Source organism: Fusarium musae, chromosome 3 (assembly GCF_019915245.1).
Source record: "Fusarium musae strain F31 chromosome 3, whole genome shotgun sequence".
Classification (NCBI taxonomy): Eukaryota; Fungi; Ascomycota; class Sordariomycetes; order Hypocreales; family Nectriaceae; genus Fusarium; species Fusarium musae.
Genome location: NC_058389.1, coordinates 3094940 through 3112363, shown reverse-complemented (window position 1 = coordinate 3112363; position 17424 = coordinate 3094940). Strand labels below are relative to the sequence as shown.

The window sequence follows — 17424 nt, the reverse complement described above, 5'->3', positions numbered from 1 at the left end:
AGTTTTATTGGCTATTTTTGTATAATTGCTGGATATGTTGTATGATGAGTGGGACTTGCGCTGCGCTGGCGCCAGGGATTTTGCATGTCGACTACCTTAGTCAAAGTATCGGATATGTTACTAAGTATATGTCTAAGAACAAAACCGATTGAATTCAACAATGAATAAACTATCGAACTCTTGGTTCGTAGCAAGTCCTGTGGTTGCGAGTGACTGTGGTTTCTGCTCAGCTTGGCCGATAACGTAAGGCATGGAGCCTCAAGCTTTTCATTCATCAAGCCCCGATAAATAATCCTAAACTCAAGACTAATGTAGCTATTCTAAGTGAGAACAATTGATCATCTCTCATAATGCACTCGGCTCGAATGATAGCACTTGGAAAACGCTGGCAGGGTTATATGTAACCCCGTTTAATGCATATTCTGGCTCAATCTCCATAAACCATGGTTTTAAGATGCAAAGGTTTGATGCATCAGCCAACATTCTATGAATAATGCCTATTTTGCTCCGAGGCTTTTTGAATGTCTCAAGGCATGCAAATCATTCGACAAAATGGTGCCGCGCCATAAATGGTGCAAGGCTGATGAGCAAGCGCAAAGCCAAGGCTCCAAAACCCTTTGAATTAATATATCCTGATGCTCCGACCAAGGAGCACTCCGATCTCAACTCCTTCTTATCATACGTGGAACGTGTCAGCTTAAACAAAAGATCTACGGTCTATAGAGGCACCCATTACGAATACACAGTCGCCGATACACTATCCCAGTATGGCTTCTTTCTCAAACGCGTTGGCGGGCAGTCAGACCGTGGCATGGATCTTCTAGGGCTATGGACACTCCCCTCCACGACGCGAACCTTCAAAGTGGTTCTCCAATGCAAAGCGGGTGCTCGGAGTGCAAGCCCAATGTACATTCGCGAGCTCAAGGGCGCCATGGCAGCAGCGCCTCCGGGATGGCGAGGCAATGATGTCCTGGGCCTCCTGGTGGGTGAGAAACCAGCCACGAAGGGTGTGCAGGGCGAGATGCACTCCGCGGATGTGGCGCTAGGCTATGTGTGCTGTTCTAAGGAGGGAGATGTTCTGCAACTGCTATGGAATATCAAGGCTCAAGAGATGGGGCTAGATGGAGTTACAGTTGGTTTGAGGTATGGAGAGGATACTAACAAGCTTGTGTTGGTGAGTGGAGGTGAAATGTTGCCCCTGCTGGAGAAGACCAAGACTGAGGAGGAAGACGTGGTGGTTGATGTGTCTGCCATTGAGATTGAAGGTTCACAAGGGTGACGTGGAATGGCCACTCTCTTGCATTTTATGTATTCTATGTAAAATATGACATATTTCATTTATTCACTTCATGTCAAGCCAGGGAGTACAGTGTATCAGATTTAGCACGTCAGAACGTTATCCAAAGTTATCTATGTGAAAACGTTCTATAATGACTTACTCCACGCCTCCTTTCCTTGCCTTCATACATACAATCACAAGCACAGACACCGCTGCATGTGGCTCATTTCCTGCACTATGATGACACAGGTCCTACTTTGACCTGCTCCCGAAGTCTCTTAGCCTCGGCCACCCGGGCCTGTTTATCTTGCCTTCTCTGTCCTGCCTCAATTCTCGCGAACTGGCCACGCGCGCCATGCTTGAGCTTTGTGATCATGTCCGCCGCCTTGCCCTTGTCCAGGTTTTCAAGCTTCAATGGTTCCGCCTTTCCCCGCATCTTATTGATGAAATCAACTTGTCCCTGTGTAGGTGGCAGTGTCCGCCATTTCTGATAGCGGTGAATAAATGTGTGGGGGAACATCTTGGCCGCGAAACTGTCCGCTCCATGCACGGCATCAGTGAATGTGGCTGCCGTGAGAATCTCCCGTGGCATTGCGTATGGTGCTTTGGCTACGCCAGGCGGTAGAGCTCGTACCTCTATGGCTCGGTAAAGCGGCCCCTTTGTGTTAAGCTGTTTACTGGCCCGCTCGATTCGAACATATGAACCGCTCGGTGACGATAAGACAAACTTTTCTTCTCCGACCTGAACCCATGCATACTTGCTTATGGCCCGGATATGTTTCTCGCCAGACGTATCGGCGATAAGATCTAAAACCGAGTCATAGTCTGTGAATGTGACACTATCGGCTCCAGGCCCGGGAGTTGTCTGGTATGACAAAGGTTTTTGAGTCGTGACATGCTCAGTGTCTTTGATCTTGCGTAGGTCATTCACTGTTGCCCTCTCAACCAGGATATCAGGGTCAAGACCGAATAGCGTTGGTGTAGTCACGATTCCAGTGTCCAAGCTCGAGACCAGATCAATGATATGGCAGTTCTTCTTTCCCGGGTGCAACCGCATTCCTCTACCGATCATCTGAACAAGTAAGTTGCGAGACCTCGTCGGCCTCGCGAGGATAATGCAGTCGATATTTGGGATATCAGTTCCTTCAGTGAAAACGCCGCAGTTAACCAGCACTGGAAACTCTCCTTTTCGAAAAGAGTTCAACGTCTCGCCTCTTTCAATCTTGGGGGTCTCTCCAGTAACGTATCTCGCGTCAAAGCCATGCTGTCGGAACCGATCTGTCAGCTCCACCACATGGGCGACGTCAACACAAAACACAAGTGTTGACTTTCTTCCTGGAGCTTTCGCCATCCAGCTGCGGACTGTTATATCGTTGATCTCACTGGTGTTGACAGCCTTGGATAAATCTGAAGGGAGGTAATCGCCGAAAGCCCCCTTCTTGACTTCGGATAAGTTTGCCTTGGACTCAACCGTCGTGAAAATGACGTCCGACAGCCACTTCTTAGAGATCATATCTACATAATCTTTGTGATAAACAATTTCGTCAATGGCTGCGCCCAGTTTCACTCCATCGAAACGTGAAAACGTGGCGGAGACACCAACTAGATTTGGGGAGTCAGGTCGCTTCTCATCTAATCCAAAGTGACGAAGGGTCTTGAGGTACCCTGGAGCGACGATGTGATGGGCTTCGTCGACCAGCAAAAGTTTGAAGCGGGACGGGTCGAATTTCTTAAGACGGCCTTGTGACGTTATGCTTCGTACGCTGGCGACTGTGATATCTGCCGTTCCCGTTGCATGGACATTGCCCATCTCGATCTCGATCCTCTTGTCAGGATACGCACGTTGACAGTGGTTGGCTGCTTGTTCCACCAGCTCACGGCGATGCGCCAATATCAGTGTCTGTTGCGCGTCCTCATTTGCTGTTGCGATTCTATCAATGAGTTGTGTGAATATGACCTTCTTCATGTCAATCGACTGAGCTTTCGTTGTAAGAGAAATGCGCTTACTGTTTTACCGCTACCAGTGGCTAGAGATATCCCGACTCTTTTGTGACCGTTCTTTAGAGAGCATAGAACTGAGTCTATGCATTCTTCTTGATAATCTCGAAGCTGTAATTTGGGGGTGTCATGAGTGACTGTTGAGGCAAAGGCTCTGAATGACTGTGGGCTTATTATGAAAGGCAGCCTTGCAGCTTTGGACCGTAAAATACATCGCGGTATAGCTCGTAGCATGGCACATGATGAGAGGTGCAGTGAAAATGCGTTTCGTCTCATCGATGTACGATAATAAAAAATACTTCATGGTTGAGATGACATGAGTCTTCGAATGCTAACCCAGACCAAGGTGTAAATGCATTATGTAAGCAACATTCTTCCACTAATATTTCATTTCAACGTCAACTGAAGGAGTGGACAAGCGCTTACAAGAACTCGGTGCAGGATGAGCGATGCCGTAACGTCAATATCAACTTTGTGATCATTTTTTTAGTCTTTAAAAAAGTTTTTTTTTTTTTCTATTTTCCTCTTCTGATACCCGCTCCTGGCCGGGAGTAACTCAGATTCATTCTGCTTGCTAACATGTTTTCACCCTCTCGTATTTTTCCAGCCATCATACACAAATCAGTATGGAGTCGGAAACCAATTATGAACCTCTCGATGAGGATTTAAGCGACACAGAGCAAGCTGGAAACCTGGAGTTGGGAGACGATGTCCTGTTACCGCCACTTGACGAGTCATACGTTGCTGATCAAACCGACGCATCTGGCAGTGTGTATAGTGAGAAGGAGGATGAAACGGACCAAGACAACGAGGATTCTTCCCTGAAAAGACGCGCTGATGAAGATTCATCCCCGAGACTCTTCAAAAGACAGAAAGGAGTTCTCAACACCGAGTATTTGGATCTTCTTAATAGAGATATTGAAGATGCAGCTCAGCGTGTCTGCCTTACCGACGATAGCGAAGAAACCGTTTTGTACCCAAGCCAAATAGGTCTTACTTACTGGTCGATACCGGAGAAGAAACTCTTCTTCGAAGCGATTGCTCGTCTTGGCCAGAGTGATCTTCCAGGTATTGCATCCCGTATAGGCACCAAGAGCGAGATTGAGGTGAATCATTACCTCGACGTGCTCCGAACAGCACGTCTCCTGAGACAACGACAAATCAGACGCCCCGCTGTTGAATTCCCAGAGATCCCAGCCGCCGTAGAACTAAGTCAGCAATGTTGCCACGCCTTAGACGAGGCTGCAGATGCTATTTCTGTGCGTCAGGAACGAAAGGAGGAACAGCGAGAGGAGAGCAAATGGGGAGACTGCTGGGACATCAGCCCAAAGATTGCTCGCCGACTAGACAAGGGCGAAACCGTCGTTGAAGGCCAAGTTCTTCCATTCTCCAAGCTATTCAACCTGCATACGTGGCTAAGATTATCTGAGCGTATCTTTATGAATTCCTCCATTCCTAGTGAGAACTGGGATTCTATCGACAACAGGCCTCCCTCGATGTGGGCCACTACATTCGACGACTTTCACTCTTTAGCAGTCTCAATCACGAAACGATTGGTTCAAACAACGATATTCCTCAGCGAGTCAAGAATCAGGGCGAAAAAGGAACTCGTACCGACTACTCGCGAAATCATCAGAGCACAAGATGTGGAAGCAGCCGTGTCGTCCTTGGGATTGAATCATAATTCCCATCAGTTTTGGAGCCAATGTGCACGAAGGCTTCGACTTGAGGTCCACGAGGAGCCGCCCCAGCTGGAGGAGGAAGGAGAACGTGAACCTCTTAGCTATGAAGAAGTGGAAACCATCCTTTCCAACGGCGGTGATGAGGCCAACCGGGCATTGGTAGCGCCATCTGACGTAGACGAAGCCGCCAACTCTTCTGGGAACGAGGCCCTAAGTTCTGATTTCGAGGAACCCGTCTCACATTTGAACGAAGAGGAGGCTGCTATCGCACGAGAGGCCAACGAAGTTTTGCTCTTCTCTGCCGCCGACTTCCCAGAAACCTATCGGAAGAAAGAGACGCTCAAGAATCGCATTGCGAGTGAGCGGCGACAGGAGCAATATGCCGAAGAACGCGACCAGTACGTCAGCTGGCAGGCTGAGGCTGAGATGTGGGATCTCCTACAGAAGAAACCTCTCACTGAACTACCCAGGATGCCGGAACCGGGCCCGTTGCAACGGTCAACTATGGATGTGGAGAGCATCTTTCCCATAAAAAGGGACTGGAGAACCACGGTAAAGTACCGCAGCGAGTGGGAAGGAGAATAGGAGACAATACCTGTGTTAGCCAGTGAAATGACATTAGAGCTCAGGAGCTCGCTTTTTAATGTGAATAAATACTTATTATGACTCCATGCCTAAGGGTATCTGAACCGCCCCATCTATCGTTTGCATCATACCAATGAATTCTCAAGTTAACGTCTCCTCTTCGGTCTTGCCTTTGCTTTAGTAGTCTTCGCCTTCTGGCCCTTCTTGGCACCTCGTGTAGACTTTGATACTTGTGTTTCGCTCTCTTCAGCACTTTCTTCTTCCTCGCTAGAAGAGCTTCCGCTGCCTTCCTCTTCGCTCCCCTCTTCTTCTTCCTCTTCCTCTTCCTCGTCCTCTTCTTCCTCTTCTGTGGTCTCGGCCTTTTCTTGCGTCTCAGTCTTTGCTGGGGTCGCTTTCTTCTTTTGTCGCGGAGCGCCTCGTTTGGACTTGGGTGCTGGTGATTGGGCGTCTGTACCGTCCTCCGTATCTTCTACCGATGTGCCTCTCGTTTTCGTATCACCTCGCTTGCGCTTCTTGGCTGGTGAAGGTGCCGGAGAAAGTTCGAGCTGGGGTGGTGATGTTGGAGCGTCGCTGACGTCGGCCACGGCTCTGGCCATCATGGCTTCATAGAATTCCGGTCTTGGCAAACAAAATTCGTTGTATTCGACCTCGTCATCGTCGAAGTTCTCTCTTTCATCGATCACCTCAAGATTGTAGTATGTTCGGAGCTTTTGCCAAATGTACGGAATGCGCGTGTGCTGGTAAAAATCAGGGTCGATACCATGGTTTCGCAAGTGCTCCGAAATTGCTATCATTCGAAAGTGCTTGTGCATGCCTATACAGTCTTGGTAAGTAATAGCTCGACGTGAAGGAAGAGATCTAACTGACCAGCTGGTTTCCAGCGAATGACACCCTTGAATAATGAAGCCACTTGATCATCCGTCCAAAGATCATTGTAGTTGTTGTCTGGCTGTTGCTCTTTTGTATCGCTAGAACCTTCATTATCACCAGTCTGGGGAGTGTCAACGTCCATTGCATCGTCATCTCGCGCAGGAGTTGGTGTCGCAACAGTTTGGGTGCTAGCCCGAGCGCGCTTCCTCGGCGCCATTGCGATTGTGATGAGGAGATCAAGATCGGGATCGGTCGATTTATGGTGATATTCGCGAGATATGCTGTGTAAGTGAAGATTGTGTATCAGGGTTGCAACTTGGGAATATGCATAATCTGGATGCCTCGAACAAAATTGAAAGTTTTAAAACCCGAACCCGTTGTCGAAGACCTAAGAAGGAGGTTCTGATGAAATCATACGGAGTAAGCTAGCATCCAATGGCTTGCGTAAAGCGGGCCCCGACCTAGGTAGGTAGCTTGTGGTGCTCCATTTTTAGTGCACAGGTGCTCTGAAGCGCGTCTACGGAGGAGCATGGATATAGGTTGATATCGCGTTAATTACCCTTCAGACATACCTTGGATAACAGGACTCAAGCTAAGGCCGACATCAATACACAACGCGCCGCTGAGCACTATGTTATTGAATTGCTTACATATTATGAGAAAAGATCATGGCTGAATCGAAGGAAGACCTGGGAGCTGTATTCTCTATACCTTACTTTTGGGAATCGTCGAAATTCCTACATCAAATAGATGATGACCCACAGACTCAGAATCCCTTCTTTTCTCCTGGACTCAGAGGTAATTTTGGACCTTGAAATTGGATCGTGCCCCTACTAATCCGTGTTCTTAGAAGTTATAAAATCGGAGCTTGTCCACCTTGGCCAAGTGTCAGTAGAGCAAAGTGGCTTCTTCAAGTTGCCATCCCAGCTTGAGATTCAAGACAAGCCAGAGCCAGAGCCAGAGCCAGAGCCAGAGCCAGAAGTAACTGCGTCTACCAGCAACATCCAAGCCTCCACGGAAAGTCTAGCTGATCCGGAAATTGATGATGACATCTGGGCACACACCGATGAACCGGAAGACAAGACACCAGAACACAGGACTTGGGATAGCTTCATCTCGGGTACGCCGGCTGGTCAACAACAGCCTTTGGTGACGGAAGCTGGAGCAGCGGTCTACGACGCCTTTCTAGGTTGGTCCGTCGACCCCCTTGAACTGAAAAGCTCCGAGGTTCCTATTGTTGATATCAAAACCTACTTTTCTTCATTGCTTGCTCTGGCCCTTGGTCAAGAATCAGTCTTCTACTCCAAACAGGAGAAAAGTCGCTCTCTTGCACCAGCGATTCCAAGCATGCGGGTCACAGGGTATTCCAAAGATGTTCTCCAGGGTCTGGAAAAACAATGTCACCGCTGCGGGTCAATGTTGTTCGAATTACGGTCCTTTGTCAATTCTACTTACGCAAAGCGCACGTCCAAATGCGGCGTTGCTCTGGCTGGTGTGCTTGATCAAATCCTTAAGGACGTTCAGCGGCATGTCGCTCTCCATAGGCAGACACCGCGATCGCTTTTGGAACTCCAATCAACAGTCAAGGGAATGCTTGCGATTCTGATACCATTTCAAAGGCTTGCTTCCAAATTCCGCAAAGGTTACGAAGACCAACATGTTCTCTCCCAGGTATTCCATGAAGCATACTCAGTCGACTACGGCGAGGAACAGCTCCGAGGCATCATGCGCGAAGTTTTACAGAGAGTCTCTTCGCCATGGATCGAGTTCTTGGAAGAATGGATCGGGACCAGGCAAGAGAAAGGGATTCCCTTGACTAAAGCCAATGTTGGAGCAAGCAAAGGCTTTGTCAAAGTCGACACGGAGAAATATACGGATGATTTCGGGCAGGAAGTTGAGGATATTGACTTTCTCTTGGACGAGACCAAAATGCCCCATTTCATGCCCTACGATATTGCCAAGTCTATTTTTGAGACAGGCAAGAATCTGCGGTTCATTAGGGAATGTCACCCCGAGCATCCCTTGGCTTCATCAGCCATCATCTGTGCGACCGACCCCCCGAAGGTCAGCTGGCTTTACGACTGGAACGCCATCGAGAACCTTGAGAAACGTGTAGCCAAGTATCACGATGATCTCTTAGGGGCAATTCGCGACTGTTCATTCCGTGACAGAGTCAACTCAGAAAGCAATGGACTTGCGATTGACTCTGAGATTGAAACCCCGTTCTTTCGTGAAGACCCCACGCCAGAAACATATGGAGGGCTCTTGAATACTCTTACGGCACGTATGGATGAGCCCTTGCCTGATGATGTGAGCCAAGAGGATACATTGAGCCAAATCTTGCGTGAACGTCTTACCCAGTCTGGTACCCACAAGCCTCAATCTCCTACCAATGGCTTCGACTTCACGCCTCACCCATCACTTCTCCCCGTGCTTTCGTTTGGGGGTATTTCATCTGCGCAATCTGAGGTTGTTAATCAGGAAAGCCTGAGGCTGCTGTTCAATAACCATGATTTACGGGGTCACCTGAAAATGCACCGTGATTTCCACCTCTTTGGTAGCGGCATGTTCGTAAGCCGTCTGTCCCATGCCCTATTCAACCCAGACCTAGAAACAGCCGAAAGGCAGGCTGGAGTTGCACGCCAAGGAGGTGTCATGGGGCTTCGCCTGGGAGGTCGAGATACTTGGCCACCAGCGAGCTCGGAATTACGTCTGGCTCTTATGGGCGTTCTAGCCGAGAGCTTCGATTCAGATAATGAGTTCGCTAAGGAAAAGCTGGCTAGTATATCGAGGGATGCATCCGAGCTCCCAGGAGATATGAGCTTTGCTGTCCGAGATTTGTCGCAGGAAGAGATCGACAAGTGTATGAACCCAGACTCCTTGGAAGCTCTCGACTTTCTACGATTGTCCTACAAGCCCCCTGCGGCATTATCCAGCATCATCACCCCTGTGATTTTGACGCAGTACGATCGAGTCTTCAAGCTGTTGCTAAGAATCATGAGGATGGTTTATGTCGTCAACCAGTTGTTCTTAGATGTCAATGCTAGGACCAGTCGCTGGAACGAACCTGAGGACATTTCCTACCGATTCACTCGAGAGGCCCACCATTTTGTCTCTGGGATCACTTCCTTCTTCATGGATGCCGGGGTCGCCATTCCTTGGGAAGCATTCGAGGCGAAACTCGACAAAATCGAAGCCGACTTGAAGAACCCCTCGACAGCCAAGAGTACAGCAGATAAGGTTGAGAGTCCTGATAGACTACGAGAGTTTCACTCCCGAGTGCTTGATCGAGTCATGCTTTCCCTTTTTCTCCGGAAACGACAGCAGCCAGTGCTGAACTTGCTCGAAGAAATCTTCGGTGCAGTTCTGGAGTATGCCAAATTTTCACGATTCAAGGCTCTTGGAAAGAACCAGACTACCGACCCAAGAGAACTGGAAGAATTACAGCGTTTGTATAGCAACTTCAAGAAGAAAGTGCAAATCTTCATGACTGTCTGTCGAGCCTTGACCGAAAAGAGTCGATCAACAAGTAATAAGGTCTCAGATGATTTGGGTTTGAAACAAGAGGGTATTGGTGAAGACCATATGGTCGCTCAGCTACTGTTAAAGCTCGATATGGGACACTACTACGCGAAACACTAGGACGCCATATATAATATTAAGTCTTAACTATGAAAGACATAAAGAAATAAATGAAAGTCTGTCAAGCCTGGAGGTAATATCTGTGTTCACCTATTCATTCTACATAGACTAAGGTAGGTAGGTAGGTAGGTATTGATAACCCGATACCCCGCCATCGATGTAGGTTGCACCCTCCATTGCTGTGGCAGGCCGTCTTTAGTGGTGGACGCCCCTCCAAATGACCCCACGCGTTACGTTAGTTCCTAACATTTACTTACTGGGCTGTTCCATTTGTTTATATTGAACCTTCAACACTGAACCATAGCAACCTACCCATAACTAAAATGTCGCGACAAAGCGTAGCAGCGCGCAATCTGTCTCTCACTGAAGAGCTTGAAAGACTAGAGCAGTCAATCACTCTGACTCTTCAAGGTATACATGGATCTTCAATTCTTGCGACCCAGGGCTGACCGTTGGCTAGAAATCGATCACAACTTTAGCAAATCGCATCGCATAGTAACAACAAGCATTCTACCGCTAGTAGAGCAGTATGGAGAACACTCCCGCGCTGTTTGGGAAGCTTCAAAGGTGCATGAAATCATCGAGATTCGAAGGAACTGATGCTGACGACATGTAGTTCTGGAAGCAATTTTTCGAAGCATCGGCCAACGTATCTCTCTCCGGTTATGAAGAGCTCGCCAACGACGACGAAAGCGAAAACGTGGAAGAAAGTACCGCTATGAGGGAAGATATAACAGAGGAATACACATCTCAGCATCACGAAGATGTCACCGCCACAACCGGCATCGAGCAATCTACCTTCCAAGCCGAGGACTCCCTCCTTGATGATGCTGAGCTCACAGGAAGCACGCCTCGGCCTGGAAAGACGAAGACACGATTTTCTGATATGGAATCTCCCTACGAAGCTATGAAACGCGAGATGGAAGGAGAGGGAAACAATACCACAGTCCTAGATGATAACGAGGATTCGACTGTCTTGTTCGCCCAACACACCGCTAGACTCCCCGATATGTCAATGACTCCGCAGGCCCAGCGCGACCACACAATGACCGGCGAGCAGTCTGTTCAGCCCCATAAGGATCCTTTGCTTCACCGTGTTCTCGACAAGAATTATCGCATTCAGGCAACTCCGCACAAGCCCGCCCTTCGCATCTCTCCACTCAAGAGCGCACAACGCAAGAAGGACGCCCCCACATGGAACGACTCACCAGGCTCCTCGCCCGAAATGGCAGTGCCGACTCTACGCAGTGAAGTTTTCATGTCGCCCTACAAAAGTAACGCTCGACAACGTCTTGCGGCGGCAACGCAGGGTCCTCGAACACCTGGTGTTAGTGTTCAGACGCCAGCGACAGCACGTAAGACGCGGGACGTCTTCGCTGATGACACTGTCACAGCCACTGGAAAGGATAAGTATGAGATCGACTGGGATAGTGATGAAGGGGATGAGGATATCGATTTATATGCAGGCATGAGCCCGCCCAAGACGATACAGTTTGCGCTGCCTCCTTCGAAGCTCTTGCAAACACCTGGTAAGGTCTATCCCGCTCTTGAATGGACTACCATATACTAATACTGTCTGAAAGCACGTGAAGCCAGCCAAAGGATTGTTGGCGACATTCTACTGGATGCTGGAGCCGATCCGAACTCGTCCCAATACAGCCCCTCTATGGTGAAGATGAACGAAGATATTTTGAACGATAGTTTCTAAAAGCCACAGCTCTCAAATCTAAAGAATGAACAGTTGTTTATTCCCCCATTCCGAAGACTCATCGAGTATGAGAACAGTCCTGCATTTCAACCAAAGATACCCTTCACCCCTTTGCAATTATGTGCCCGTGTCCTTCACCATATTTTCAGTCCGCTTTCTAAATCAGCACCATGTCCCAGGCCTTGAGTTCCATCGACTACATACTGAATCGAATCTGTGACCTGAGGGCCTGTTCTTGGAGCTTCTTGGTATCGACTTCTGTCCCATTCTTTTCCTTCTGATCCTTTTTGCAAAGGGGCGCGGACGAGGAAAAGGTAGCAATAGAGGCAGTTTCAGGATCAGCGACCTTGGAACTGTTGTATTTGGTAAAATCTACCTGGGCTACATTTACATGTTAGTCAAGTTCAGCTTGCTGAAAACATGATGCTTACAGTCTGAGGTTGTGGGAACATTGTTGCCTGAGTTGTTGGGCATATTGAAGGATGTGAAGGAGATTGGAAGTGATTGGGCAGTTATAGACAACGCTTGGATTAAAGGACTAAGCTTAATAGTTTCTATTGTTGTTCTTCGATGGAACTCTCGATTGCTTCTGCCTGAGAATGAAGTCCATAAGGCGTCGCATCTTGATTGTTATATACTCAATCCTGGCAATACAACTTGCAAGACACTCTTGTTACGATGACTACGAACGAGGGAAGACCACTAGGGTTCGTGCGAAGTCTACGACGCGCGTGAGTCATGACGGAAGCCATCGACCAGGCGTTAGGGCTGATGAAGGACTGTATGCATGCTGGCATGGTAGTAAGAAAGTCTACGTACACCATGGGTGCGTACAAGGCTGACGAAGAATCCGGGAATACGTACGTACTGTGTAAGCGTATACGCGGAACACCATCTTCTTCGCTGATGTGTGCGAGATATGAGAGCGTTGGATGCTGCTTTAGGAATAAAGAGGAGTAACATGCAACTGGTATTGGTCAATTCGGACAGATGGTCATGCAGAGGACTAGCTTCCATTACGCCAGTGCCGGGGATTACTCACTCGACCACTTGGTGTTTCCACCGGCCATTCAGCCAAATTCGAAGATGAGCTAGGGCCCTCGGATTGGCTAACACAGAATCCCGCGAGGATGTATCTACATGAAAACATAGGATCTTAGATCAGACAAGATAGTGAGACTGACACTCTGCATGCCTTGATTGGGTTGCATCTCAAGGCGGCTTCCTTCAATAACACTCTTAGTATTCCATGGTATTTACTTATCACCCACCATCTCATGACTGTTTGACACAACATGAATGTCACCCGCATAGAGTTGGTGCCTTTTTGATAGCAATTACACTTGATGGGCCAAAATTCAGCCGTGTCTTACTATCAGTCCAAAGACTCACCACTTAGTTAGAAACCGTAGAATTTGTTGGAAATGAGTCCCACAAGACAGCGGTCAATTATCAAAGCATGCGTCACCGGACAATATCTGGACACGCGTTGATTCTGCACGTTGACAAGACCATTGAATCTATGCTTAAACGGGTAGCTCACAAAATAACGTTAGTTAATAAATTTTAGAGTGGATAGGCCTAGGTAAGGTAATAGCATAAGCCACATGTGGCTATACTGAGAGCAGTGGCAGTGCATGGTCCCCGCAACGTTCTTGGCGAAACGCGATTCTTATCGATAACGATTCTATTAGCGTCTAAAAAAAAATTTGGAAGCAAAGTGAAAGGCGAAAGACCGTGCCAGTTAGTTGATGGTCTTCGGAAGGTGACGACGTCGCACGCAAAAATGGAAGATCAAGTGCACAAACCGCATCGCAAGTCCAAGGACAAGAAGGACAAGAAGCAGCATACAGGCGGTAAGATATTCTTATGCACAGTTCCGATTAGCGATTGGCGCATACTGACAAATATCAGAGCGCAACCCAAAGGCGTTTTCCTTCGCCAACCCCGGTAAGCTCCAGAGACAAGCAGCGAGATCGCAAGATGTAGGACTCTTCCCTGTTCCCTTGAATAAGAAACCCCAATGCTAAGACTCGGCATTAGATCAAGGAAAAGCGTCTCCATGTCCCGCTCGTGGATCGACTGCCCGATGAGGCCCCGCCTCGACTCGTCACAATCGTTGGCCCTCCCGGTGTAGGAAAGACGACGTTAATGAAATCGCTCATTCGACGATATGCCAAAGAAACGATATCGGACCCTCAGGGCCCTGTGACGGTCGTCACATCGAAGAAGCAGCGCCTGACCTTTGTCGAGTGCCCAAACGAACTGGAGGCCATGGTCGACATCGCAAAGGTTGCCGACATTGTCCTCTTGATGATTGATGGAAATTACGGCTTTGAGATGGAAACTATGGAGTTTCTCAACATTCTCGCCGCTACAGGTATGCCTGGAAACGTCTTTGGTATCTTGACACATCTGGATCTTTTCCGGAAGCCACAGGCGCTCAAGGATGCCAAGAAGCGTCTCAAGAGGAGACTTTGGACAGAGCTGTACCAGGGCGCCCACCTCTTTTACCTTTCCGGTGTTATGAACGGCCGATATCCCGACCGCGAAATCCACAACTTGTCACGCTTCCTCTCTGTCATGAAAAACCCACGTCCTCTAGTCTGGCGCAATTCTCACCCTTACTCTATCATCGACAGCTTCCGAGACATCACGCACCCTACCAAGATCGAGGAAGACCCCAATTGCGACCGGTCGATTGTACTTTCAGGTTACCTGCGAGGTACAAATTTTGCTTCGCACAACCAACGAGTCCACGTCCCCGGTTTGGGAGATTTTACAGTGTCTAACATGGAGGTTATGCCAGATCCTTGTCCCACGCCATCGATGGAACTGGCAATGGCGAAGATCACAGGAAAGACTGGACGAAGGCGACTTGATGAAAAGGAAAAGAAGCTTCATGCTCCCATGTCGGATCGTAGTGGCTTAAAGATTGATGGTGATGCCATCTGGATCACCAGCGACAAGGGCTTCAGCTTCGACCGAGAGGAGGATGATGATGCCGAGCGAGGAGAAGGAGAGGAGATGATTGTTGGTCTTCAAGCTGAACGAAAGCTTCTTGGCCAAATGGAGGGCGGCGTCCAGCTTTTCAAGGGCGGCAACAAGGTCGAGGCAGTGCCAGAGGAGGAAGACACTGGCAGAAAAACACATCGCAAACCTAGATTTGCCCAAAGAGAAGATGGCGATGATGACCAAAACGAAGACGACGAGAACTCTGTCAGCGGTGACGAAGACTTGGCCTCGGATGCTGAGGTTGAGTTCAGTGAAGGTAGATTAGGCAAGATGTTCCGCAAGGATGCCGATAAGGAACTCGGTGAAGATGATCTTGCATTCGCCGACAGTGACTCAGACCTCGGAGCATTGTCTGATGAGGAAGAGGTGGAAGACGACGAAGAATACGATTCGGATGAGGAAGCAGCAGCATTAAGATGGAAGGACAACTTAAATGGCACTGCGATGAGGCTTCATGGCAAGAGACGCTCATATCACACAAGTGATTTGGCTAGGTATATGTACGACGACTCACTAAGCCCTGAAGATGCTCTCAAGCGATGGCGAGGCGAGGATGATGAATCGGAAGAGGAGAATATTGAGGACGACGACGATGATGAAGATGACTTCTTCAAGAAGTCGAAACAAGAGCAAGAAGACGCTATAGAGGATAGATCAATACCCGCGTATGACTACGAGGATCTAGCGGCCAAATGGGCATCAGAGAAGAACGTCGAAGCTTTACGGAGGAAGTTCACTTCGACAGCCCTCGCTGCTGGCGATGATGATGACGATGATGGGGATTTGAATGGCAGCGACTTCGAGGGCCTGGGCGACTCAAATGATGAGGGCGATGGTGTCTTCGAGGATCTCGAAGCTGAAGGCCAACAAGAGCCAGCACAGCCCACTGTCGACGACATTGAGGCCGAGCGAGAGAAGAACGCAAAGCGAAAGGAGGAACTCAAGATGCGATTCGAAGAGGAAGATCGTGAGGGCTTCCTCAATGATAAAGCAAACGCACGACGAGAAGGTGGAGATGTGCAAGAGTTTGGTGAGGATCAATGGTATGAGGCGCAAAAGGCTATGATCCAGAAGCAGCTCGATATCAACAAGGAGGAATTTGAGAACCTCGATGAGCGCCAACGCTCTGCTGTGGAAGGCTACCGGGCCGGCAAATATGCCAAGGTTATCCTCGAAGGTGTTCCGGCCGAATTTGTCAAGCTCTTTGATGCTCGTCGACCTATCGTCGTCGGTGGTCTCTCCGCTACGGAAGACCGATTCGGCTATCTTCAAGTCCGCATCAAGCGTCACCGCTGGCACAAACGCATTCTCAAGACAAATGATCCCCTTATCTTCTCTTTGGGATGGCGTCGCTTCCAGACCATGCCCATCTACAGCACCACCGACTCGCGCACGCGTAACCGTATGCTCAAGTATACACCTGAGCATATGCATTGCTTCGGTACCATATATGGTCCCTTAATTGCACCCAACACAGGCTTTGTTTGCTTCAACTCAATGTCAGCGTCGACACCCGGTTTCCGCATCGCTGCTACCGGCACAATCCTCAGCGTCGACGAGTCCACAGAAATCGTCAAGAAGCTCAAGCTTACTGGTACACCTGCAAAGATCTACAAGAACACAGCTTTCATCAAGGACATGTTCAACACGTCTCTTGAAATAGCCAAGTTTGAGGGAGCTTCTATCAAGACCGTCTCTGGCATTCGTGGTCAGATCAAGCGTGCTTTGTCCAAGCCTGAGGGACAATTCCGCGCTACTTTCGAGGACAAGATTCTTCTTAGTGACATTGTCTTCTTGCGTGCTTGGTACCCAATCAAGCCTCATCGGTTCTACAACCCAGTCACCAACCTCATCGGCTGGCAGCCCATGCGACTCACAGGCGAGGTCCGCCGTGATCAGAACGTGCCCACTCCCCAGCCCAAGAACAGCCAGTACCGCACTATTGAAAGAGAGACCCGCCACTTTAACCCTCTCCGTGTGCCCCGCGCTCTTGCTGCCGACCTTCCCTTCAAGTCGCAGATTGTCGAAACCAAGAAGCAAAAGAAAGAGACATACATGCAGAAGCGTGCTGTCATCATGGCTCCTGGTTCCGAGGAGAAGAAAGCCCGGGCTCTCATGCAGCAGTTACTCACAATCCGTAACGACGCTGCTGCCAAGCGTCGTGCCGCAAAGGAGAAAAACCGCGCTGCGTTCCAGAAGAAGTTGGCAGACAGCGAGGAGAAAAAGGAAGCCCGTGAGAAACGGGAATCCAAGGACTTCTGGAGGAAGAATGGTCGCAAGCGTGCAGCCGCCGAAGATGGAGGTGGTGGCAAGCGCAGGAAGTAGAGGGGAGAGTGAATATCACCGTCACAGTTGCTTGAACTATATGCAAGTGATTAGAATTGTGCTAGCTGTATACCTTGTTGGGTTGGCGTTTCGAGAATCAAAAGATCAATCATATTTTTTACATAGCATAGAAACCTTCTTCCAGACAGCATAATAGCACTACTTGGACATTCAACTCCTGGATCTGATGACAAACATGGTGTAGGCACCGAACACATGGCAGAAATGAAGTGTTTCAGTATGTTAAAAAAGTTGAGTGAATAGCATTTGCTTCAGCAAGCTACACAGTAACAATCATAAACACCTATCCTCGAGACACA

At 48.8% G+C, this 17424-nt stretch overlaps 8 protein-coding genes across 8 annotated transcripts; 5 read left to right on the top strand and 3 right to left on the bottom strand.

Moving 5' to 3' along the window:
• Positions 1–493: 493 nt before the first annotated feature.
• On the top strand, positions 494–1279 carry J7337_004388 (uncharacterized protein; the record flags this gene model as incomplete). Its single annotated transcript, XM_044822082.1, has 1 exon — positions 494–1279. One exon carries the CDS (start codon positions 494–496, stop codon positions 1277–1279), a length of 786 nt encoding a protein of 261 aa, XP_044683415.1.
• A 235-nt stretch (positions 1280–1514) lies between these two features.
• On the bottom strand, positions 1515–3245 carry J7337_004387 (uncharacterized protein; the record flags this gene model as incomplete). The annotated part of the gene is made up of 1 exon (XM_044822081.1): positions 1515–3245. The coding sequence occupies one exon, from the start codon at positions 3243–3245 to the stop codon at positions 1515–1517; it is 1731 nt and encodes a 576-aa protein (XP_044683414.1).
• Positions 3246–3903: 658 nt separating this feature from the next.
• On the top strand, positions 3904–5544 carry J7337_004386 (uncharacterized protein; the record flags this gene model as incomplete). The annotated part of the gene is made up of 1 exon (XM_044822080.1): positions 3904–5544. The coding sequence occupies one exon, from the start codon at positions 3904–3906 to the stop codon at positions 5542–5544; it is 1641 nt and encodes a 546-aa protein (XP_044683413.1).
• Positions 5545–5690: 146 nt separating this feature from the next.
• On the bottom strand, positions 5691–6631 carry J7337_004385 (uncharacterized protein; the record flags this gene model as incomplete). Its single annotated transcript, XM_044822079.1, has 2 exons — positions 5691–6358; positions 6412–6631. The coding sequence occupies 2 exons, from the start codon at positions 6629–6631 to the stop codon at positions 5691–5693; spliced, it is 888 nt and encodes a 295-aa protein (XP_044683412.1).
• Positions 6632–7082: 451 nt separating this feature from the next.
• Positions 7083–10056, top strand: J7337_004384 (uncharacterized protein; the record flags this gene model as incomplete). Its single annotated transcript, XM_044822078.1, has 2 exons — positions 7083–7212; positions 7265–10056. 2 exons carry the CDS (start codon positions 7083–7085, stop codon positions 10054–10056), a joined length of 2922 nt encoding a protein of 973 aa, XP_044683411.1.
• A 323-nt stretch (positions 10057–10379) lies between these two features.
• J7337_004383 (uncharacterized protein) lies at positions 10380–11764 on the top strand (the record flags this gene model as incomplete). Its single annotated transcript, XM_044822077.1, has 4 exons — positions 10380–10467; positions 10517–10623; positions 10673–11585; positions 11640–11764. 4 exons carry the CDS (start codon positions 10380–10382, stop codon positions 11762–11764), a joined length of 1233 nt encoding a protein of 410 aa, XP_044683410.1.
• A 196-nt stretch (positions 11765–11960) lies between these two features.
• J7337_004382 (uncharacterized protein) lies at positions 11961–12238 on the bottom strand (the record flags this gene model as incomplete). Its single annotated transcript, XM_044822076.1, has 2 exons — positions 11961–12145; positions 12196–12238. 2 exons carry the CDS (start codon positions 12236–12238, stop codon positions 11961–11963), a joined length of 228 nt encoding a protein of 75 aa, XP_044683409.1.
• Positions 12239–13550: 1312 nt separating this feature from the next.
• J7337_004381 (uncharacterized protein) lies at positions 13551–17104 on the top strand (the record flags this gene model as incomplete). Its single annotated transcript, XM_044822075.1, has 3 exons — positions 13551–13620; positions 13679–13749; positions 13808–17104. 3 exons carry the CDS (start codon positions 13551–13553, stop codon positions 17102–17104), a joined length of 3438 nt encoding a protein of 1145 aa, XP_044683408.1.
• Positions 17105–17424: the final 320 nt, after the last annotated feature.